The sequence below is a fragment of the Stenella coeruleoalba genome, assembly GCF_951394435.1.
Source record: "Stenella coeruleoalba genome assembly, chromosome: 5".
Lineage (NCBI taxonomy): Eukaryota > Metazoa > Chordata > Mammalia > Artiodactyla > Delphinidae > Stenella > Stenella coeruleoalba.
The window spans coordinates 71,699,083-71,723,951 of NC_137150.1; the positions used below are offsets into that span (position 1 = coordinate 71,699,083).

General features: G+C 36.6%; 1 protein-coding gene across 5 annotated transcripts in view; it reads right to left on the minus strand.

The window, feature by feature from the left end:
• Positions 1 to 24,869, minus strand: part of ACAP2 (ArfGAP with coiled-coil, ankyrin repeat and PH domains 2) — a 160,568-nt gene that overhangs the window by 87,621 nt on the left and 48,078 nt on the right. For 3 of the 5 annotated variants that reach the window (XM_079922242.1, XM_079922243.1, XM_079922241.1), the window contains exons 2-3: positions 8,681 to 8,738; positions 123 to 242 (exon numbers count right to left, since the gene is read on the minus strand). In XM_079922242.1, the coding sequence (XP_079778368.1) occupies positions 123 to 242; positions 8,681 to 8,738 (178 nt within the window). Of the gene's footprint in view, positions 1 to 122; positions 243 to 7,357; positions 7,455 to 8,680; positions 8,739 to 24,869 lie in introns of all 5 variants that reach the window. The other 2 variants (XM_079922244.1, XM_079922245.1) reach the window with 2 other exon arrangements.

Sequence of the window (24,869 nt, forward strand, 5' to 3'; positions counted from 1 at the left end):
GATGATAGCTTTTCCACTTCTAATTTTAAGGACCACTACTACTATTAATAAGGTAAATGGATGCATAATTCTCTTAACATCTTGTTTCATTTACCATTTTAACTAAATTTAATAATACTAACCTCAACTACAGCATCATTGCTAGAATACTGTGCCAGGTCTCGAATCCCATTCATGAACTGTTTATTTGCAACACAAAAGGCTTTTCCAGTATCAATCATTGCAATACATAGCTTCACAAGCTGAAAAAGAAAAACATCATATCATTGAAAATAATTTTACAAATTACTTAATCAAACAAGTGCTAGCATTAACCACATGTGTTAGCCTAGTTAAGACAAATTATAGTTCATCAATAAACCCAAAATAGACTAAATGAAAACTGTTTCTTTTCCTTTGGCTTAAAAAGTAAATTCATAAGAGAACTGTACCAAAAAAAGTTGACCTTTCAGGATGCAGAGGCTGTCTGATAACAACAACCACCAATCATTTTATCAAGTTAAATTCAATCCCATAAATTAACCCCATAAAAATGTATTAAGCACCCCTTGGAAGGAAGGAAAGGAAACTTCAGGCAGAGCAAGCAGTATGATAAAAGATTTTTTAAAAACACAACTATGGTATGGTGGAGGAAAGGGAAGTAAACTGGTATGGTGGGTTAGTCATGCTGGTCATTTTAATATCAGACTATCAAAGCAGAATTGCTTAATCAACCATATTTCTCTAATGCCTACCATCTAGGCATTGTGCTAAATCTTAGAACAGAGGTTCTCTCTCTCTTCTCCTGTCCCCTCCTTTCTTCTTTCTTTTTTTCATCTTTCTCTTTTTCCCTTTCATTCCTTTTCTCTCTTTTTTTTTTCTATCCCTTCCTTGTTTCTTTCTTCAGTTCACTCAGATACAGAACATTTTCTTTAAGTAAACAAAAACTTGGCTGAAAATCTAATATTAAAAAAGATAAAAGTGGAGCTGCTCTAGATGAAGGAAGGGTAATGAGAGGGTGGGAAGAGGGGCCACCAAGAAGAAGATAAAGAGCTCAGGAAAACTTTAGAAGACAGCTCAAGGATCAGGAGTGTAATTTAAAACTGTTACCCTGGGACCCAGAGGAACAGAAGTGAAAAACATAATCTCTGTTCTAATTCTAACCATTCAAAAAGCAGATAAATTCTATTTAGCACAAGTACAACTGCTATGCTCATCAAAATCATGCAAGAGGGAACAAAGGAGGAATGCGTAATGAGGGCTATGGGGATCAAGGAAGGGTTCCTGGAAAAGGTAACACTTGAGAAAAGCCCTGAACACCAACAGGAATTAGCCAATCAGATAAGGGTAATAAGAAGACACTTCTCTAGGAAAAGCATATTCTAAGGCCCTGAAGCTTAGACGGCAGGGCAAACCAGGGGCACTAAGTAGCTTAGCACAGTGTGAAAATGTATACAAGGGCCCGATCAGGAAAAGCCTTGGTGCAAAGCTAAGGTGTTCACATTTTATACGAAAGGAAATGGAAAACAATAAAGACATCGAATGGGTGAGTTGACCAGAGTTCCATTTTAGAATGATGACCTAAAAGAAGAAAAAGTAAGATACGGAAGTGGAAAGAATAAAGATAAGGAGATTAGACCAAAAACTAAGAGAGCCTGAATTAAGGCAGTAAGCAGGGAGAGAAGAGAGGAGACAAATTTAGAAATTAGTTGAGTACCGAAGTACAATTATGCAGATAGTGTCCTACCAAAGGGAAAAACAGGGGATGAAATCCAGCCTGAGCTCTGCTTGCTGAGGGCTATATCTGCTACAAGATGCTAATTTGCACAAAGACACTATACTGTCCAGCCAAGACTTGTTTTAACAGCATTGGGCCTGTGAGGTAGGCCTGAGCTAGATGGGTCTGTGAAATAAGCCAAGTGGAAAGTCTACCAAACCCAAGTGAAAATAGATATTTAAAGCTCAAAAAAGAGAAGTGTACTGCAGATACACACACAGGAGTCAGCAGCAAATAAAGTATCAGTGCTACAGCCTAGATAAAAAGCAGGGGTCACAGTGTGTACAGTGAGGACCCCACAAAGGAGACTAAAAAGGAAAAGGGAAAGGTAGGAGGAAAAGCAACAGATTAATTTCATCAAAGTCAAGAAAGAACAAAGTATCAAAAGATGGATGATGAATAGGTTGAAAATCCATAAAGGTCAAGTTTTAAAAACACTTAAAAAAAGTTTGTTGAGTTTGGTGACAGTCACCAGCATCCCTAGCAAGAATAGTTTTAAGAGAAACTGGGGGGGGCTGTAGCCAGGTTACAATGAGTTATGAACTGCAGATGAAGAAGACATAATGAGAGGTCAATTCTTCGCGAATATATATTCTATAGAATATCCCAGGGGAACATTCAATACCAAAATAGGATTCTGTGATCAAGTAAGTCTGGGAAACTCATTTTGTCAAGTTAAACAGATTTCTTTATTACTAAATTTGTAAGAGCTTTTGATATATTAATGTGTATTATGAATCCTAGAAAGGAAGTATGTAATAGGCAGCATTTCTCAAAATTATCTGACATTGATTGAATTCTCTTTAGAGGAAGCATCCTCATAGGACCAATGTTCCACAAAACCCACTATGAGAAATGCTGGCAGAGACTAGTCCTTCAAATAGTTTGCTATTTCAAAAAAAATAAAAACATATCTTAACAACCAAAAAAACTAATTCTAAAATTCATATGAGTAACCAACATGCAAGAAGAGAATCAAAAAAATTGAAAAAGAGTAATGAGGTGGGGACATTAGCCCCACATTAAAATATACAGGTGCAGTAATTAAAAGTCTGGTAATGGATGTGAATAGACAAATTGGTTAATGGAAGAGAATACAGAGTGAAGAAGCAGATACACACTCCAGCCAGGGGGGTAAAAAATTATCCAATAAAGGACACTGGACAGCCATCTAAAGCCATCTAAAAAAAGAAACTAAGTTGTATTCCAAACCCCCAAATTAATTTCAGATGGAATAAATATTTAAACATAAAACATTACATCAGAAAACCAAGAGAAAACAGGAGGTGGTATTTTTTATAATCTCAAAGTAGGAAAAGTCTTTCTGAAAAGGATGCAAAACTCAAAAGCCATAGAAGAAACTAATCAATTCAAATACATAACAATAAAACATTTAGATAAGGGAAAAAAAAAACTTAGTCAAAAGACAAATGACAATATTGGAAAACAATACTAGCAACAAATCACAAGGGACTAATTTCCCTACTACAAGAAAGGGTATACAACTCATTTTTGAAAATCCAACCAGCCACTACAAAAACAATGGCTGACAGACATGTACAGGTAATTCCCAGAAAAGAAAATTCAAATATACCTATGTCCATGAAAAGAAACTCAACCTCACTCATAATAAAAGAAAGGTAAATTACTATTTTTTATAGAAGAGCAAAGGTCAAAAAATGTGATAACATGCTGTTTTAGAGAAGGTAGGTATGGGGAAATAGGCACTCTCGCACACTGCTGGTGGGAATGTAAACTGGTACAATTTCTATGAAAGGCAACTAAGCAAGAGCTATAAAAATTTTAAACATACATGTCCTCTAATGTAGTAATTTCACTTTTAGAAATGTATCATACAGATATATTTGCACAATTAGATACAATCAGCCATTAAAAAGAATGGGGCAGCTCTGTAATTAATAATAAGGAACAAAATCTAAATTATGTATTTTAAGAAAGCAAAATTAAAACAACGCTAATATCTTTGTTGGAGTGGGGAGAGAAGAGTACAAATACATATAATCTTTCACATGCTTAAGAGATTTCTGAAAGACCACACAAGAAACTAGGTCAGTGTACTCCTCTGGGATATAGATTAGATGATGACTAATTTTTCACTAGGTACACTTTTGTACCTTTGAATTTTGTACCACATGTGTGATATTGCTTATTCAACAAATTAAATAATTCAAAAATGATTAAATTGAAAGTTTCCATAAAAACAGAAACAAACAGACAGGTTGGTAGTAGAACATTATGGTTAAAAACAGGTTTATAGGCTCAGTTGGCTTAGGTTCAAATTCTGCTGCCAAACTTAATGCTCTAAGTGATTCGGAGAGACCTCAACCTCAAGAAGCTTCAGGTTCTTCTGTATGACACAATGACAATGGTATCAAACCATAGAGGGTTACTATAAGAGTTAAGATAATGCACTTAAAGATCTTAGCACAAACTGTTACTGGCACATGGTAATTACTTGATAAAGATTTGCAATTCCTTGTCAGAGGTGAGATTTTCCTCTTGTTTTGTTTTGTTTTGATTCAAGAGAAACAAACGTTTTTGTTTACTTAAAATAATGAGGTGGTAGAGAAGGAAAAGGAGAGAGATGGCTAAAGCAAAGTCCTGAGAAGTTAGAGTTTGGAATTACATAGGAAAGGGGATATTTTTATCACTCAAATGGGGAAAAAAAAATGGAATAAGGACAGATTCTGTTAAGTTTCTAGATTAAAAGCAAGAAATAAAGGTGTTCCCACCAAAAGGAAGTAAGAGACAAGTTCCTCTACTAAGAATGAAGAGCAAGGTGGTGAATCTTGAGAAAACAGTGAAATATAAGAGACGCTAAACATAGTAAGATAACCTGATTGAGTGTCAGAAAAATTGCTTTGCATCATGAATCCCAGGTATGTGTAGCTCCACCAATTAGTTTCACCAAACAGTTGTGTAACTTCTCCTGTAGGGCTTTATAGCCCAGATAAGGGACAGAGGATATAGATGGTTAGACAAATATAGTCAGAATTCTGCAGAGTAGGTGTTATGGAAAGGAAATGAAGGTCTCCATAAGAGAAATGATGTGATAAGTTAAGAGTAGACTGGAAGAGTTCACAGCAGTATTATACATAGTAGCCAAAAAGTGGAAACAACCCAAATGTCCATCAACTGATGAATGGATAAACAACATATGGTATATCCATACAATGGCATATTATTCAGCCATAAAAAGGGAAATACTGGCGATGCTACAACATAGACGGATGAACTTTAAAAACATTATGCTAAGTGAAAGAAGCCAGTCACAAAAGGTCAAATACTGTATGATTCCATTTATATGAAATGTCCAGAACAGGCAAATCCACAGAGACAGCAAGTAAATTAGTGGTTGCCAGAGGATGTAGAGAGAGGGAAACTGGAATTGACTACTAACAGGTACAGAGTTTCTTAACAGGGTAATGGAATTAAGTAGTATATTCACATTGTGAATATGCTAAAAACCACTGAGTTGTACACTTTAAAATGGTGGGTTTTATGTTAGGTGAATTTTATCTCAATTAAAAAAATTATTTTAAAAAATATATAGTGAATAAAAAAGGGATCTGAAACATTGGAAGCGGATAGACTGAAAGACTAGAGATTTAGATAAGCTTGAAAAACAGAAGCAGGAGGAGTCCAAGATGAGAACTGGAAAGACTGGAGACTCACATCAGAAAGTAAGATATCAATGAGCATTCCACAGTTTCAGAGATTACGACTCTGAGCAACAAGACACAGCATATGGCCAGGAAAACAGGTATCAGAATTAGAATAAAGGTCACAATCGCAGGCGTTGGAGGGAAGATGAAATTGTCATATAGCTGAAGCACATATACACTGCAGCTACTCAGGTGGAAGGACTGACTGGGTGATAGACAGATAGATACTTTGCCAGCTGTCAAAGTCCTTATTAGATGACAGTGATGACAGCTATACTAAATAACATAAGCCTACAAAGAGGGAAGATTTTTACCTAAGAGTAAAATGAGGGCTTTTTCCCTGTTAAAGACAATCTGTCTTCAAGGAGATCTAAGAGTCTGTTGAAAAGACACCACCATCATTAACATTTATTTAGAACTTACCATGTGTCAAAGCACTTAACATGTATTAACACATCTCATTCACATAATAACCTTATAATAGATACTCTTATTTTCCCCATTTTGGAGATGAAGAAACTGAGACATAGGAAGGTTTAGGAACTTGCCCAAGGCCATACAGCTTAGTAAGTGGTAAAGCCTTGCTCCAGGCTTTGTGCTCTTAATTACTAGCCTATGCTACAAACCAAAAATTACAATAATATTATAATAATTTAAATGGCAGTACAATTTTAAAATGTAAAAATGCAAGAAATAATGAAATACCTGAAAAAGAACCTAAGTTTGGTAGTACCTGAGCTGTGATTTAAAGGGTATCTGCTTAACAAACAAGGAACAAGCATTCCAGTGAGAAGATGCAATAGATACAGAAATTATATCTAGATGGCCACTATGATGCTCTGTGTATTGCCAATGCCAGAATACCTGGCAGAATGGATAAATAATTGGACCTAGTCGAATAATGCCATCCATTCATGGAGCATTACTCATCAGAAAGAGTGTAACTACTGGTGGCATACATTATAAGCAAAATAAATATAAGCTAGGTCGTCAAGCTGGTTAAACCTGTTGCTGCCATGATTTGCAATATTACAGGTACAACTGGTCCTGCACAAAGTTATGAAATCAGTAAACTAGTTTTAGGCAACCCCTCCCCTCCACAAGTCCTTCAATGCCACCTCCTTCAATAACAACCATTTCTTGCTCCTCACAGTCTCTCTTCTTTAATTGTAACTCCTCATAATTCTAAAGTAAAAATGATTAGTAATAGCTTAAGAATTTGGGAAAGGGACATTGTATAAGGGATCAAGATCTTAAACTAGAGAAATATAAAAGTGACTATGGAAATTCTATTTGGGTGGAAGATGATATTTTAAAAGATGCCAAAGCTTCCATGATAACCTGAGTAGCCCTTTGGGTAATATGGACTCTAGAAAGGATTTAGGGTTCTTAGTACTGAATGCCAATACTGTGACAATTTGGTTTAGATTTGAATCTTTTGGTTTTAAGATTCTACCAGTCTCTCAACTGCAACCAAATGATACAAAGGGGGGGGGGGATAGCTGCTCATAAAAGCAAATCATTAACAAAAATACTATAAGAGGATTCTGTTTAGGTACTTTAAATTTTGAGGTCCCCCCGACACAAGTGTTTTGTTTGATTTAGATGCAGTTCTGCCCAAAGAGAATAGATATCCTTATTGTACTACTCTGTGATTCTTTGAAAAGCCTTCTCCTTCTATACACTCTCTTATAAACCTACCAGAAAATCAAAACTACATCTTCTGCTGCCTACCTTAAGGGTTTAAAAACTTTGTTTCACAGAGTCCTTAAAAATAAATGTAATACCTCAGGGGAAAATAATAATAACAACAACAACAACAATGATCCCATATATATAATTTTAAATAGAAAATAAATTCTTGAAAATAATATCCTTACAAAAAATTCTAACATCAGTTTTTAAAAACACTTGCCTGGAAGCTTGCTAGTGTTCCTCAGAAAATTTCCAAGTGGCATGTGCTCCCTCAACATGGATCCAGGAGTACAGTGGTGCACAAGAAGAGCACTGAACTAAGAATAAAACAGATGGATTCTAACCCTGGTTCTGCCTTTTCTAACTCTGTGATTTGAAGCAAGTCCTCTTCACTTTCTGGGCTGTGGGACCCTCATCTATAAAATGGAAATAATCCACTTGTCCTACCCACCTCACAGGATTATTGTAAAAATCCAAAAACATACTGTATATCAAAGTGCTTTGAAAACTACAGAGTACTGCACAAAAATAACTTACTACTAAACATTTTCTAAAATTATTTTGTTTTACATATATAACTAATAACTACTGCTTTATATAGTTTCTATACTATTTACATTATATACATATATTTCATGATTTCAAAACATTTGAAAACCATCAGTCTAGTTAATATATATTATCCTTGTTATTCAAAATGCAGTCTATGGAACAACAGCATTGGTATCACCTAAAATCTGGTTAGAAACACAGACTCTCAGATACCAAGACTTACTGAATCTAGATCCATATTTTCACCAGAACCCCACATATTCCTATGCACAGTAAGGTTTGAGAAGCACTGCTTTACATAATAATTCCATTTATAATAATAATTACATAAATAGGAAATTATTTTCAAAGAAGGTATTCAAATATACACATTTATCTCCAAAAATTTTAACAATGAACAACGGTTACTTAAGATCAGAAGCCATGTCTTACTCATTCTCATATTTCACTGTTATACAGCAGATAACATTTCTTGGGTAGAGGCCAAAAAAAAACAAAGATTATCAATAATTAATACAGAAGATAGGAATCAATCTACATCTACCCTTGCATAGAATATGACCATTTAATATCAATTATTAAATACATATTCAGCATTTCTGGCATTAGCTTTAAAAAATGGAAGGAGTATTTAAAATTTTATATTTGAACATGGCCTCACCCAAATGTATAAACAAGAGTGGTTAGGTTACATATGATATCCATTAAGCATCAAAAAAGACTGCAATCTTTTTGATGGAGAAGGAAACAACCGTCCAACAATATAAAAGATGCCTAGTCAGACATGGTTCAGATTCTTGCTCTGGCACTTAGATTAAATTTTCAACAAACTACTTAATGTCTCTAGCCTCAACTTCTTCATAATATTGGGATAATATTAGCATTTACCCTCACGGAGATAAAAGAAGTCACTTGAACCATCTAGTGTTACAGGAACAAATCATTATGCAAAACAAGAATTAATGTTTTAAAAAGTTAAAGTAAAATTTACCTTATCAAGTTTCAGTTCCAATTCTGCCACATCTCCTTCTACTTCTTCCAAAGCAGCCCTAGAAAAATTAAACATAAAGTAAGTTACTTTGTGTTTAAACATATACTTTACTCTTGAAAAATAACTCCAAGTAAAAAAATAGATATGAATGCTAAAAAATTACACTTCACATAAAGTAATAACTCCCTTAGAACAAAGTATGAATACTTCATAACCATGTATTACAACACATAATACAATTATTGTTTAAGGTAATGAGAGAACACATTAGGCTAATTTACTCAACACATTCATGTTATTCAAATTAATAACACTAATTAGAACTATTAAGCATGTTTTTAAAAACAAGTAAGATTTTGAAAGTTGAGCCTTACAAAGACTTATATTTCTATTCAACAAAGCACATGTAACCAAACAGCACAGCATTCTTGGCAACCAAAACTAAAGGCTTTTACTTTTAGAAACGGTTCAGAAAGATGTTATGACCCTTGTTTAAGACCGCGTTTTGTTTCCTATGTATTTTTAAAGAAATCAGCAGATTATCTTCCTTGTCAGGGGAATGATAAAATTCTAACACTAAGTAGTACTTGATATGCCCTATAGGGCAACATTCCAAAATTGGAAATTTGGAACAAAGCAGCAGCAACTAAAACTTTTTAAGGATAACAATATTTTATACTTAAGAGTAAAAAATGTTATTCATCTACTTTAAGTCATCTATCTATCCATTTTAAGATAACTACTTGATAAACTAGCAACTTTGCAATACCTGTTTTTTGAATCAACCAAAATTTGTTTCAATTGGGTAACAGTGGGGGACTAGCCACCCAAAAAGCTATTTTGAACTCTGGGCAAGAATTCTCAATTAGACACTGTTAAGAAGAGAAAAATAGCCAAGATATAAGCTCTATTCCCAAAACTACCCACATAACCTCTGTGTGACCTCTTGAATACCATTTTTATCAGCTTGTGGTTCTACTTCTCTACCTGGTAACATTTATTGAAAAAAATTTTTCATCTCCAAAATGAGAAAATTATGTAACCATAAATTATTCAGTAAAGAAATGCCGATTCCATAAAATGAGATACTCTAGCACAGTTAAGAAAACAAGAGGTGCTATACTTCCACAGCATAGAAAGAGAAATGCTTCTCCCCTAACTAAAAGTTTGTCATTTTCTTCAGCAGTGTTTTCAAAGTACACATTGTTCCCTTAGCCTAGAAAACATTTCCCCTTCACATTAATCCTCATTCTCTTCACCTGCCTCTATGTTACTCATCATTTAAAACTTAATTCACAGAAGAAAACAAATATATTAGTACAAGGATATCTATTTTTTGTAAATAGGTTTAAAACCTACATGTCCAGCAATGAGAAATAATGTAAATAAATGATGGTACTCCATCCTATTATGTGAAGCAGCAGGTTTTTAAATGAGATTAATCTGTCTCTACTGAGATGGAAACATATACATTACAGACCATCACAAGGGAGGAAAAGCAAGTTACAAAATTACATATAGTGTGAGCCCAGTTTTTTTGGGGGGGTTGGAGTGGGGAGCCTATTCGTATATGCATAAGAAAAAATCTGGAAGCATATTTACCAATCTGCTAACTATAACTTTGAAGAATGGGGATCAGAGGGCAGAAAGTGAAAATAAGGATTTACACTTCTTACGATTTATATTTCTAGATTGTTTTAATGTTTTCAATGACTATGTGTTTTTAAATAATTTTTAAAGCTAATAAAGGGGAAAAGAAATAAGTTCAGACATCACCTTCCTAGGAAGTGGGTCCTCTTAGAAGGTCTATCCCTGTCCACTTCTCTCACTAGTACGAACTCCTGGTAGCAGTACAGAGACTCAAAATGTTTGCCGAGTCAAGAAAGAAACTCCACAATTTCAGAAACTTTCTTCATTTATACTTCTTTTGTTGTTGGCCACGCCGCACGTCTTGCGGGATCTTAGTTCCCTGACCAGGGATCGAACCCAGGCCCCCAGCAGTGGAAGCGTGGAGTCCTAACCACCGGACCACCAGGGAATTCCCTCTCCATTTATAACCATTTAAAACCTCTCCATTTATACTTTTAACCTGCATTTAATTTAGCTTGATTCAATCTTCAACTTCAAGAAAATGAGTTGAAACAATCAGCTTAAGATTTGATTTAATCATTGGTGTCTACTAAACATATAGTTTAATAGAAACTTCATGTACATTCCTCAATCTTATTTCACTGTGCAATACTACGAATTTATTTGTGAAACACTTTTAAACACCTTTCTTTAAAGAGAGGTAAGAGGGACTTCCTTGGTGGTTTAGTGGTTAAGAATCCACCTTCCAATACAGGGGACGCAGGTTCAATCCCTGGTAGAGGAGCTAAGATTCCACATTTTGTGGGGCACCTAAGCCCATGCACTCTAGAGCCCACGTGCCTCAACTACTGAGCCCGCACACTCTAGAGCCTGCCTGCACACCGCAACAAAGACCTGACGCAGCCAAATAAATAAATAAATATTTCTTAAAAAGAGAGAGGTAAGAGTTTGTGTATAAAATTAACAGGTAAAATGTGTTTTGCCTATCATTTCAAAATAAAGCTCACTGTAATCACATATTGAGAATCTGAAAGTTTATCACAGAGGTTCTTCAATTCAACATTTCACCTTCTCTAAAAAAAATCTCTGTCCTTGGTCATCTAAGATGTGTGTGAAAACTTGTAGCAATAAGTAAGTAGCTAGTGTCTAAAGCAGCCTGGTTAACTGTTGAATATTCCTTGGTATAAAAAGAAAAGTATATGGACAGAACATGGTCTCAGTTCAAATTCTCTCACCACTCACTTATCTAAGGCTAAGGTATTTTATCTAAGTTTCTTCATCTGTAAACTGAGTAAACAAATACCTATTTAAAAGAGTTGTAAAGGTTAAATGAGGGACTGTACATGTCACTGACCACAGTATATATGTACTACAACACAAAGAACACAATCAATAGGAGCTTCTTTCTCTCCTTTCTCGTCCCTGCATTCTGAGGTGAGTTTTGCCTCCCTATTGCGTCTACTCATTATGCAAGACAACCATTCTGGAACACATTTTTAATACATAAATCAATAAGTAAAACAATCTACACAACAATCCTTCAAATAGTGAAAGACAGATATTATTCCTTTCCAACTCTCTCAAATATTTATTGAGCATATGGGCTTCCCTGGTGGCACAGTGGTTAAGAATCCACCTGCCAACACAGGGGACACAGGTTCGAGCCCTGGTCCAGGAAGATCCCACATGCTGCGGAGCAACTAAGCCCGTGTGCCACAACTACTGAGCCTGCGCTCTAGAGCCCGCGAGCCACAACTAGGCCTGCACGCCTAGAGCCCGTGCTCCACCAGTGAGAAGCCTGCGCACCACAACGAAGAGTTGCCCTCGCTCACCACAACTAGAGAAAAGACCACGCGCAGCAACAAAAACCGAACGCAGCCAAAAATAAATAAATATATTTATTAAAAAATATATATTTATTGAGCATATAATTTTTATAAATGTGCAAGGCATTAAAGATGACAATATTATAGACCCTACACTCCATAGCTTAAAATGTTAATTACAATTATTAAATTTTAAAAGTTACACACACATTAACAAGGAAAGAAAACCTGATTAAGTAGTAAAATAAGAATAATATAAAATAATGTTAAAAGATGGTAAAATAAAGGGCAAAAAAAACAGAAAGCAGTAAGCTAAGTCTCACAGGATTATTATAAGCAGGGGTCAGCAAATGACAGCCTGTCAGGCAATCTGGCCCATAACCTGCTTTCACATAGCCCATGAGCTAAAAATGGTTCTTGCATTTTTAAATGGCTGAAAAAAAACAAAAGAAAAATAATATTTAATGACCCATGAAAACCATATTAAATTCAAATTCCAGTGTCCATAAATAAAGTTTTATGGAAACACGGTCAAGCTCATCCATTTACACATTGCCTATGTCAGCTCGCACGCCCTAGTGGCAGAGTTGAGTAGTTGGAAGAGAGACTATATGGCCTACAAAGCTTAAAATATTTACTACTATCTGGTCCTTTATGGGAAAAGTTTACTGACTCCTTACTATGAATATCAAATACAAGAACAGGGATGAAAACGCGTTTTCATACATGAGCTACATACAAGAAAATAATTTTTAGGACTTAGGTCTGCTTGGCTGTACCCTAAGAAACTGAATAAGCCCAGATTTCAGGGAAAGAGTCACTTTATTTTTTTTAATTTTATTAAAGTATAGTTGACTTACAATGCTGTGTTAATTTCTGCTGTACAGCAAAGTGATTCAGTTACATATATATTCTTTTTCCTATTCTTTTCCATTATGGTTTATCACAGGATACTGAATATAGTTCCCTTTTGTTAGGGTCACTTTATTTTTAATAATAACAACTTCATTCTTTTATCTATTCATGCATCACAGATCAACTCACAAAAGAGTTAACTAAAAATAAAAACATAAAACTAGAATAGGAAAAAATCTAGCAGCAAGTACTAACACTGAGACATTTCTAATCACATGGTGATCACTTTGGGCTGTGAATTAAATAAAGCTCTAAGAAAAGCACAAACATAGAACTCTCCCCACCCAGATAACTGCACACCCCTGGTGTAGAAATAAACTTTTTTAAAAATTTTTTTATTGAAGTATAGTTGATTTACAATAAACTTTTTAAACCACTGCTTTTACAAGTTTATCCATAAGAATAACTAAATAGTATGTGTAACACGAGCATTACATTTTCTTTATAAAAGAAAATTATTTGAAAGAAACAGGAGGTATGATAAAGAATTATTCTACCCATCCATTTGAGATCCTTTAAAAAAAAAAAACTGTTTCCACTTCAGCTTTGACAATATGCTTAAAATGGAATTGATAATCTAAGACTAGGTCACATGATGATGCAATCTAAAACACAGCTACAGGATACTCAAGATCACTTATTGAGCACATAAATATCCTCAAAGCATTAAAGATGGATTTGAGGCTCTGTCATAACTACCTCCCAAAGAATTATGAAAGAGATCAAATAAATACTCAAACTATAATGTACAGATTTTGAAACTAACATCTATGGTCCTTGTTTTATATAATAGATATACTCCTAAAGGCTGCACATAAATTGAATAACCATTTAGATACTCAGAGGAGTTGCCTATATGTCTATCATGACCTACCATCCCCAACCAACTCTTTCAGCTCAACAGCTTTATCCACCGTGGGCAATGCTGGGCTATTCTTTGCAAAGATAGGACAATGGCAGGATCAGGGATAGCTCACTGATCCAAGGGTAGCCCTATAACTCAACAGATGGCAAAACTAGATGACCAAACTCCCCATATAATGAGATGGCTCCCTCTGGGTTTTTGACCGGAGAACACATGACACACCCTGGAAACTTACTTTTTAAAAGAAATCCTTCATTAGATCATCTTGTAATGTGAATGGCCTTCCCTTATTTTGTTCAATAAGCTCTGAGCCCTTTATAATTGGGTCTCTGTAATACCTTTTAATGTTGAGAGGGAATGGAATGGAGTTTTTAAAAAACTGTCTAGGTATGAATCCATATTTTACTTCTTACTACCTATGTAATGTTGAACAAGTTCTTCGTGTTTCAATATCATCTATAAAATACAGGTAACAATAACTGTATGTCCCATAGAGAAGTATGAGAATTTTTAAATACATATAAAAACCTTAGCACAGTACCTGACACTCAGTAAGTAATCAATAAATGTTAGCTATAATCATCTATAGTGTTAAAGAAAATATGCAATTTCTTTTCATTTTCATCTCATGGGGCCAAAAGGGAAGAAAGCAGTGATAAGATTAAGTTATCACATACTCCCAACAAGAATTTGAAATGGTTTAAGAAGGAACAAAAAATTTACAACAGGCCTTTGATCAGCAGATAAAACAGCAAGTCCAAACTGCTTTAAAATACTTCAATACTTTTGCCCTCTTACAAAAATTACATGTCAAATACACACTGGAGTCTTCTCCTAACTTCTTCATAATTTCAATCTAGCCATAGGAGAATATAATAAAATTTACTTGAAAATCCTCTAGGTTTTCTATGGTTATCAAGGTTGGTTCTATCTGACTCCTCTAAGAGCCTACAAACAGAGGAGAACCAACACTGCAATCAGTACCAGGGGGAGTTAAGGCCCTGAATATATATTTATTAGACAATAATAGTAAGCCACCTTTTAATAAACAACAAGGTCCTCCTGTATAGCACAGGGAACTACATTCAATATCCTGTGATAACCCATAATGGAAAAGAATAGGAAAAAGAATACATATAACTGAGTCACTTTGCTGTACAGCAGAAATTAAACACAACACTGTAAATCAACTATACTTCAATAAAATTACATAATAATAATAAGCCATCTTTTTAAAAAGTCTCTGCCTTTATTTCTGGAAAGTCTCAGTGAAATTAAAAGGACATTCTCCTTTTAAAAGTATATGCTAGAAATGTTGCTGGAAACATTTATATGCAACATAGTATGCTAGAAATGTTGTTAACTGCTCCTATTCGCTCAGATTGGTCAACTAAGCAAAACTGGCAAGATCCATGAGAAATTCAGTCCTGTAATGGAAAAAAGAATTGTGGAAAAACAGACTAGAAATGGAAACCAAACTTTTAGTCTAACCCTCTACCAACTAATATGGGTCGCTGGAAAGATCTCTGAATCTCTCCAGACCTCAATTCTCTCATCCATAAAAAGTGGCGAATGGACTGAATCATCTTTAATATCACTTCCAGATAATAACATTCTATTACTCTGGAATAAGCATTCAAAGGAAAGCAAGAACCTGGATTTGATTATCTTCTCCCAAGCAAGGTTTCCTCCAGGCCCTCACTCACACTTTCAACAGAGTTAGAGAATAAAAGAAAAAAACATATAAGCCATGAAAACCCTCACCAAAATTTATATTGTTTCACTCATCCCTTTCAAATGCCTCCTCTATATGCTTCTTAAAAGATAATGGAGGACGAGGGAAAGATGGCGGAAGAGTAAGACACGGAGATCACCTTCCTCTCCACAGATACACCAGAAATACACCTACACGAGGAACAACTCCTACAGAACACCTACTGAACGCTGGCAGAAGACCTCAGACCTCCCAAAAGGCAAGAAACCCCCCACGTACCTGGGTAGGGCAAAAGAAAAAAGAATAAACAGAGACAAAAGGAAAGGGACGGGACCTGCACCAGTGGGAGGGCGCTGTGGAGGAAAGGTTTCCACACACTAGGAAGCCCCTTCGCGGGCGGAGACTGCGGGTGGCAGAGGGGGAAGCTTCGGAGCCGTGGAGGAGAGCATAGCAACAAGGGTGCGGAAGGCGAAGCGGAGAGATTCCCGCACAGAGGGCCGACCAGCACTCACCAGCCCGAGAGGCCCGGGGCCCGGGGCGGGCGGGGCTGGAAGCTGAGGCTCAGGCTTCGGTCGGAGCGCAGGGAGAGGACTGGGGCTGGCGCCAGAACACAGCCTGCAGGGGGTTTGTGCACCACCGCTAGCCGGAAGGGAGTCGCGGGGAAAAGTCTGGACCTGCCGAAGAGGCAAATGACTTTTTCTTCCCTCTTTGTTTCCTGGTGTGCGAGGAGAGGAGATTAAGAGCGCTGCTTAAAGGAGCTCCAGAGACGGGCGCGAGCCGCGGCTAAAAGCGTGAATGCCAGAGACGGGCATGAGACGCTAAGGCTGCTGCTGCCGCCACCAAGAAACCTGTGTGCGAGCACAGGTCACTATCCACACCCCACTTCCGGGGAGCCTGTGCAGCCCGCCACTGCCAGCGTCCCGGGATCCAGGGACAACTTCCCCGGGAGAACACACAGTGCGCCTCAGGCTGGTGCAATGTCACGCCGGCCTCTGCCACCGCAGGCCCGCCCCCCCCCACACCCGCCTGAGTAAGCCAGAGCCCCAGAAGCAGCTGCCCCTTTAATCCCGTCCTGTCTGAGCGAAGAACAGACGCCCTCCGGCGACCTACACGCAGAGGCGGGGCCAAATCCAAAACTGAGCCCCGGTAGCTGTGCGAACAAAGAAGAGAACGGGAAATCTCTCCCAGCAGCCTCAGAAGCAGCGCATTAAAGCTCCACAATCAACCTGATGTACCCTGCATCTGTGGAATACAGGAATAGACAACGAATCATCCCAAATTAAGGAGGTGGACTTTGAAAGCAAGATTTATTATTTTTTCCCCTTTTCCTCTTTTTGTGACTGTGTATGTATATGCCTCTGCGTGAGATTTTGTCTGTACAGCTTTGCTTTCACCATTTGTCCTAGGGTTCTATCCGTCCGTTTTTTTTCTTTCTTTAAAAAATTTTTTTTTCTTAATAATTATTTTTTATTTTAATAACTTTATTTTAAATTATCTTACTTTATTTTACTTTATCTTCTTTCCTTCCTTCCCTCCTTCCTTCCTCCCTCCCTCCTTCCCTTATTTCTCTTTTTTTCTTTCTCTTTCTTTCTTTCTCTTTTCCTTTTCTTTTTTCTTTCTTTCTTTCCTTCCTTCCTTCCTTCCCTCCCTTCCTCTTTCTTTCTTTCTTTCCTTCCTTCCTTCCTTCTTTCTACTTTTTCTCCCTTTTATTCTGAGCCGTGTGAATGAAAGGCTATTGGTGCTGCAGCCAAAGTGCTGGACACCCTACATAAAACAACTAGCAAGACAGGAATACAACCTCACCCATTAGCAGAGAGGCTGCCTAAAATCATAATAAGTCCACAGACACCCCAAAACAAACCACCAGACGTGGACCTGCCCACCAGAAAGACAAGATCCAGCCTCATCCACCAGAACACAGGCACTAGTCCCCTCCACCAGGAAGCCTACACAACCCACTGAACAAAATTTAGCCACTGGCGACAGACACCAAAAACAACGGGAACTACGAACCTGCAGCCTGCAAAAAGGAGACCCTAAACACAGTAAGATAAGCAAAATGAGAAGACAGAAAAACACACAGCAGATGAAGGAGAAAGATAAAAACCCACCAGATCTAACAAATGAAGAGGAAATAGGCAGTCTACCTGAAAAAGAATTCAGAATAATGATAGTAAAGATGATCCAAAATCTTGGAAACAGAATAGACAAAATGCAAGAAACATTTAACAAAGACCTAGAATAACTAAAGATGAAACAAGCAACGAAGAACAACACAATAAATGAAATTAAAAATACTCTAGATGGGATCAATAGCAGAATAACTGAGGCAGAAGAACAGATAAGTGACCTGGAAGATAAAATAGTAGAAATAACTACTGCAGAGCAGAATAAAGAAGAAAGAATGAAAAGAACTGAGGACAGTCTCAGAGACCTCTGGGACAACATTAAACGCACCAACATTCAAATTATAGGGGTTCCAGAAGAAGAAGAGAAAAAGAAAGGGACTGAGAAAATATTTGAAGAGATTATAGTTGAAAACTTCCCTAATATGGTAAAGGAAATAGTTAATCAAGTTCAGGCAAAACAGAGAGTCCCATACAGGATAAATCTAAGGAGAAATACGCCAAGACACATATTAATCAAACTATCAAAAATTAAACACAAAGAAAACATATTAAAAGCAGCAAGGGAAAAACAACAAATAACACACAAGGGAATCCCCATAAGGTTAACAGCTGATCCTTCAGCAGAAACTCTGCAAGCCAGAAGGGACTGGCAGGACATATTTAAAGTGATGAAGGAGAAAAACCTTCAACCAAGATTACTCTACCCAGCAAGGATCTCATTCAGATTTGATGGAGAAATTAAAACCTTTACAGACAAGCAAAAGCTGAGAGAGTTCAGCACCACCAAACCAGCTCTACAACAACTGCTAAAGGAACTTCTCTAGGCAAGAAACACAAGAGAAGGAAAAGACCTACAATAACGAACCCAAAACAATTAAGAAAATGGGAATAGGAACATACATATCGATAATTACCTTAAATGTAAATGGACTAAATGCTGCCACCAAAAGACACAGATTGGCTGAATGGATACAAAAACAAGACCCATATATATGCTGTCTACAAGAGACCCATTTCAGACCTAGAGACACATACAGACTGAAAGTAAGGGAATGGAAAAAGATATTCCATGCAAATGGAAACCAAAAGAAAGCTGGAGTAGCAATTCTCATATCAGACAAAAGAGACTTTAAAATAAAGACTATTAGAAGAGACAAAGAAGGACACTACATAATGATCAAGGGATCGATACAAGAAGAAGATATAACAATTGTAAATATTGATGCACCCAACATAGGAGCACCTCAATATATAAGGCAAATACTAACAGCCATAAAAGGGGAAATTGACAGTAACACATTCATAGTACGGGACTTTAACACCCCACTTTCACCAATGGACAGATCATCCAAAAGGAAAATAAATAAGGGAACACAAGCTCTAAATGATACATTAAACAAGATTGACTTAATTGATATTTATAGGACATTCCATCCAAAAACAACAGAATACACATTTTTCTCAAGTGCTCATGGAACATTCTCCAGGATAGATCATATCTTGGGTCACAAATCAAGCCTTGGTAAATTTAAGAAAATTGAAATTGTATCAAGTATCTTTTCCGACCACAACGCTAGGAGACTAGATATCAATTACAGGAAACGATCTGTCAAAAATACCAACACATGGAGGCTAAATAATACATTACTTAATAACGAAGTGATCACTGAAGAAATCAAAGAGAAAATTAAAAAATACCTAAAAACAAATGACAATGGAGACACAATGACCCAAAACCTATGGGATGCAGAAAAAGCAGTTCTAAGAGGGAAGTTTATAGCAATACAATCCTACCTTAAGAAACAGGAAACATTTCAAATAAACAACCTAACCTTGCACCTAAAGCAATTAGAGAAAGAAGAACAAAAAAAAAATCCGAAGTTAGAAGAAGGAAAGAAATCATAAAAATCAGTTCAGAAATAAACGAAAAAGAAATGAAGGAAATGATAGCAAAGATCAATAAAACTAAAAGCTGGTTCTTTGAGAAGATAAACAAAATGGATAAACCATTAGCCAGACTCATCAAGAAAAAAAGGGAGAACACTCAAATCAATAGAATTAGTAATGAAAAAGGAGAAGTAACAACTGACACTGCAGAAATACAAAAGATCATGAGAGATTACTACAAGCAACTCTATGCCAATAAAATGGACAACCTGGAAGAAATGCACAAATTCTTAGAAATTCACAACCTGCCAACACTGAATCAGGAAGAAATAGAAAATATGAACAGACAAATCACAAGCACTGAAATTGAAACTGTGATTAAAAATCTTCCAACAAACAAAAGCCCAGGACCACATGGCTTCACAGGCGAATTCTATCAAACATTTAGGGAAGAGCTAACACCTATCCTTCTCAAACTCTTCCAAAATACAGCAGAGGGAGGAACACTCCCAAACTCATTCTACGAGGCCACCATCACCTTGATACCAAAACCAGACAAGGATGTCACAAAGAAAACTACAGGCCAATATCACTGATGAACATAGATGCAAAAATCCTCAACAAAATACTAGCAAACAGAATCCAACAGCACATTAAAAGGATCATACACCATGATCAAGTGGGGTTTATTCCAGGAATGCAAGGATTCTTCAATATACGCAAAACAATCAACGTGATACACCATATTAACATACTGAAGGAGAAAAACCATATGAATATCTCAATAGATGCGGAGAAAGCTTTTGACAAAATTCCACACCCATTTATGATAAAAACCCTCCAGAAAGTAGGCATAGAGGGAACTTTCCTCAACATAATAAAGGCCATATATGACAAACCCACAGCCAACATCCTCCTCAATGGTGAAAAACTGAAACCATTTCCACTAAGATCAGGAACAAGACAAGGTTGCCCACTCTCACCACTCTTATTCAACATAGTTTTGGAAGTTCTAGCCACGGCAATCACAGAAGCAAAAGAAATAAAAGGAATCCAAATCAGAAAAGAAGAAGTAAAGCTGTCACTGTTTGCAGATGACATGATACTATACATAGAGAATCCTAAAGATGCTACCAGAAAACTACTAGAGCTAATCAATGAATTTGGTAAAGTAGCAGGATACAAAATTAATGCACAGAAATCTCTGGCATTCCTATACACTAATGATGAAAAATCTAAAAGTGAAATGAAGAAAACACTCCCATTTGCCATTGCAACAAAAAGAATAAAATATCTAGGAATAAACCTACCTAAGGAGACAAAAGACCTGTATGCAGAAAATTATAAGACACTGATGAAAGAAATTAAAGATGATACAAATAGATCGAGAGATATCTCATGTTTTGGGTTGGAAGAATCAACATTGTGAAAATGACTACTACCCAAAGCAATCTACAGATTCAATGCAATCCCTATCAAACTACCACTGGCATTTTTTACAGAACTAGAACAAAAAATTTCACAATTTGTATGGAAACACAAAAGACCCCGAATAGCCAAAGCAATCTTGAGAACGAAAAATGGAGCTGGAGGAATCAGGCTCCCTGACTTCAGACTATACTACAAAGGTACAGTAATCAAGACAGTATGGTACTGGCACAAAAACAGAAAGACAGATCAATGGAACAGGATAGAAAGCCCAGAGATACACCCACGCACATATGGTCACCTTATCTTTGACAAAGGAGGCAGGAATGTACAGTGGAGAAAGGAAAGCCTCTTCAATAAGTGGTGCTGGGAAAACTGGACAGGTACATGTAAAAGTATGAGATTAGATCACTCCCTAACACCATACACAAAAATAAGCTCAAAATGGATTAAAGACCTAAATGTAAGGCCAGAAACTATCAAACTCTTGCAGGAAAACATAGGCAGAACACTCTGTGACATAAATCACAGCAAGATCCTTTTTGACCCACCTCCTAGAGAAATGGAAATAAAAACAAAAATAAACAAATGGGACCTAATGAAACTTCAAAGCTTTTGCACAGCAAAGGAAACCATAAACAAGACCAAAAGACAGCCCTCAGAATGGGATAAAATATTTGCAAATGAAGCAATTGACAAAGAATTAATCTCCAAAATTTATAAGCAGCTCATGTAGCTCAATAACAAAAAAACAAAGAACCCAATCCAAAAATGGGCAGAAGACCTAAATAGATATATCTCCAAAGAAGATATACAGACTGCCAACAAACACATGAAAGAATGCCCAACATCATTAATCATTAGAGAAATCCAAATCAAAACTACAATGAGATATCATCTCACACCAGTCAGAATGGCCATCATCAAAATATCTAGAAACAATAAATGCTGGAGAGGGTGTGGAGAAAAGGGAACACTCTTGTACTGCTGGTGGGAATGTGAATTGGTACAGCCAATATGGAGCCAGTATGGAGGTTCCTTCAAAAACTACAAATAGAACTACCATATGACCCAGCAATCCCACTACTGGGCATATATCCTGAGAAAACCATAATTCAAAAAGAGTCATGTACCAAAATGTTCTCTGCAGCTCTATTTACAATAGCCCGGAGATGGAAACAACCTAAGTGTCCATCATTGGATGAATGGATAAAGAAGATGTGGCACATATATACAATGGAATATTACTCAGCCATAAAAAGCAACGAAATTGAGCTATTTGTAATGAGGTGGATAGACCTAGAGTCTGTCATACAGAGTGAAGTAAGTCAGAAAGAGAAAGACAAATACCGTATGCTAACACATATATATGGAATTTAAGAAAAAAATAATGTCATGAAGAACCTAGGGGTAAGACAGGAATAAAGACACAGACCTACTAGAGAATGGACTTGAGGATGTGGGGAGGGGGAAGGGTAATCTTTGACAAAGCGAGAGAGTGGCATGGACATATATATACTACCAAACGTAAAATAGATAGCTAGGGGGAAGCAGCCGCATAGCACAGGGAGATCAGCTCGGTGCTTTGTGACCACCTAGAGGGGTGGGATAGGGAGGGTGGGAGGGAGGGAGACGCAAGAGGGAGGAGATATGGGAACATATGTATATGTATAACTGATTCACTCTGTTATAAAGCAGAAACTAACACACCATTGTAAAGCAATTATATTCTAATAAAGATGTAAGAAAAAAAGAAAAAAGATAATGAACATAAGATGAAAATAGTGGGGTTTTTTTTAAGTTTTTTGTTCAGCTCAACAGTTTGGGGAAAAAATGTATCTTCTGTTCACACATGTATTTTTCTGAGTGAGTTCCATTATATTTCATTTTTAAAGATTGTAAATATTATTCTGCCATTTCTCAGAGAAAAAAGAACATTTTTTAAAAGGTAGTTAAAGGAACACATACCTCCTCTCTTCTCAAGTTCTCCCTTGTCAATACACACTATCCAAAGTAAAACCATTGAGGCCAGAGAAGAGCATAATTTAAAAGGCAACCAAACCACAGCCCAAGATCCAGATGTAAGTACTAGGTCTAAGTGAATGAATACCACACTCTCAAGTCATTACTCAGGCTTCAAGAACCCTATCAGTCAAAGCTCATCATTAAAAAAAGGGAACACTCTTAAAATATTATCCAGATCATCCTACATAGAGAATAGCGAGTTGGAGAAGTGGAGAAGTACAGGATCTTCTGTTCCTAGAGTTCCAGACTGTCTCAACAGGGATATAACTTCAATAGTCACTTCCAGAATTCGCTTTGCATAGCAGATAAGAATTATACACAAAGTAATTTTTTTTATCACGTGCAGTGGCAAATATTCACTATTTACAGGAAACTAGTCTAAGGAAATACTAGTAATGTTTTATTTTGATCAGATAGGAAATTATTTTATATTTTTTCTCACAAAAAGTCAATAGAAAGCCATATTTCCATTTCACCCTCCTCTAACAGGCTAAATTTCTTGTCCAGGGAGTTAGCATATGCAAGCCGGTGCATATGCTACTCCTAATTGCAGTAGGAGTTAACTTCATTCTACTGTGCCATAAAAGAAGGTAGTGAAAGAAGGGATGCCCCGTCTATTATGTTGGGATCAATAAGTGACATATGACTGGTTAACAGTCCCTTCCAGTTTTCACAGTACAGGATGTAAAACTAGAATGAAAGCACTAGTCATCTAAAGAAGGGTAAGGTCACTTTCATGAGAAAAAAAAAAAAAACAGGATTAAGGGAAAAAAACTACAGACTTACAGACTATAGAATATTGCCTTCAACTGGGCCCAGAAAAATAAAAGCTAAAGAAGAAAGTATTTCTGTCTTGAAATCACAACAAACTCAGGCAGGTCTACTTAAAAAAAAAAAAAAAATTTTTTTAAGTTGACTTTCTATAAAGGCAGTCCAGTCCCAAGAATTCTTATCACTGTAGTAGGCATTGCCATAACAGGAAAATAAAGTAGCTACCATTACTGTTTAGAGGATTAAGAGCATATGTTCAACCAAAGCAGTTAAACCACAATGCTTATTCTATTAGTGGAGTGTCACAGGCGATATAGAGAGAAGAAGCTCTGTAAACTTCATGGTTCATAACAAAGGAAGAGAAGATTTCTATGAGAAAAGGACACTGAGACTGATATTACTGTCAGTATGACCAAGGCTTTCAAATAAGATGGGACTATCATCAGATTCACAATGAGAGAAAGAAGCAAGATGGTAGGGACATCTAGGGCCAGGCCCAGATACCACTGTCAAAAATTATAATCAGAGACCTGCCATGTTCCCTTTCATGGCTGTTCCCCCATTACCCTTTTTAGAAAATAGAAATGGTACTAAAGACACAGGTTACCCTCTGCAAATCAGAGCAGGTAGGTAAGGTAACTACATACTGGGCCTTTCCGGGTTCTCTCCATAACATATCAGAGACTGATAGACAAATCACATCTAGAACTTTCCCAGACTCCTCCAGTAACAAAAAAAAAATCCACTTTAATACATAATTAAAATAATTTTGCATTACCTCTTCTCCGTGTTTTACAATTTGCATGGCACCTTTGTGCATGGTATAGCATGTATTGTATTCAGAGATGAATATAAAATAGTAATATGAAATAAGAAATAGAAAAAATATTAAGAGGAAATGAGCAACAACCCCAGAATCACAGAATCAAATTGGAAGAAACCTTAGCAAATTGCTGAATGTCAGAACTGTTTAATGAAAGTAGAGCAGGGGCTTCCCTGGTGGCACAGTGGTTAAGAATCTGCCTGCCAATGCAGGGGA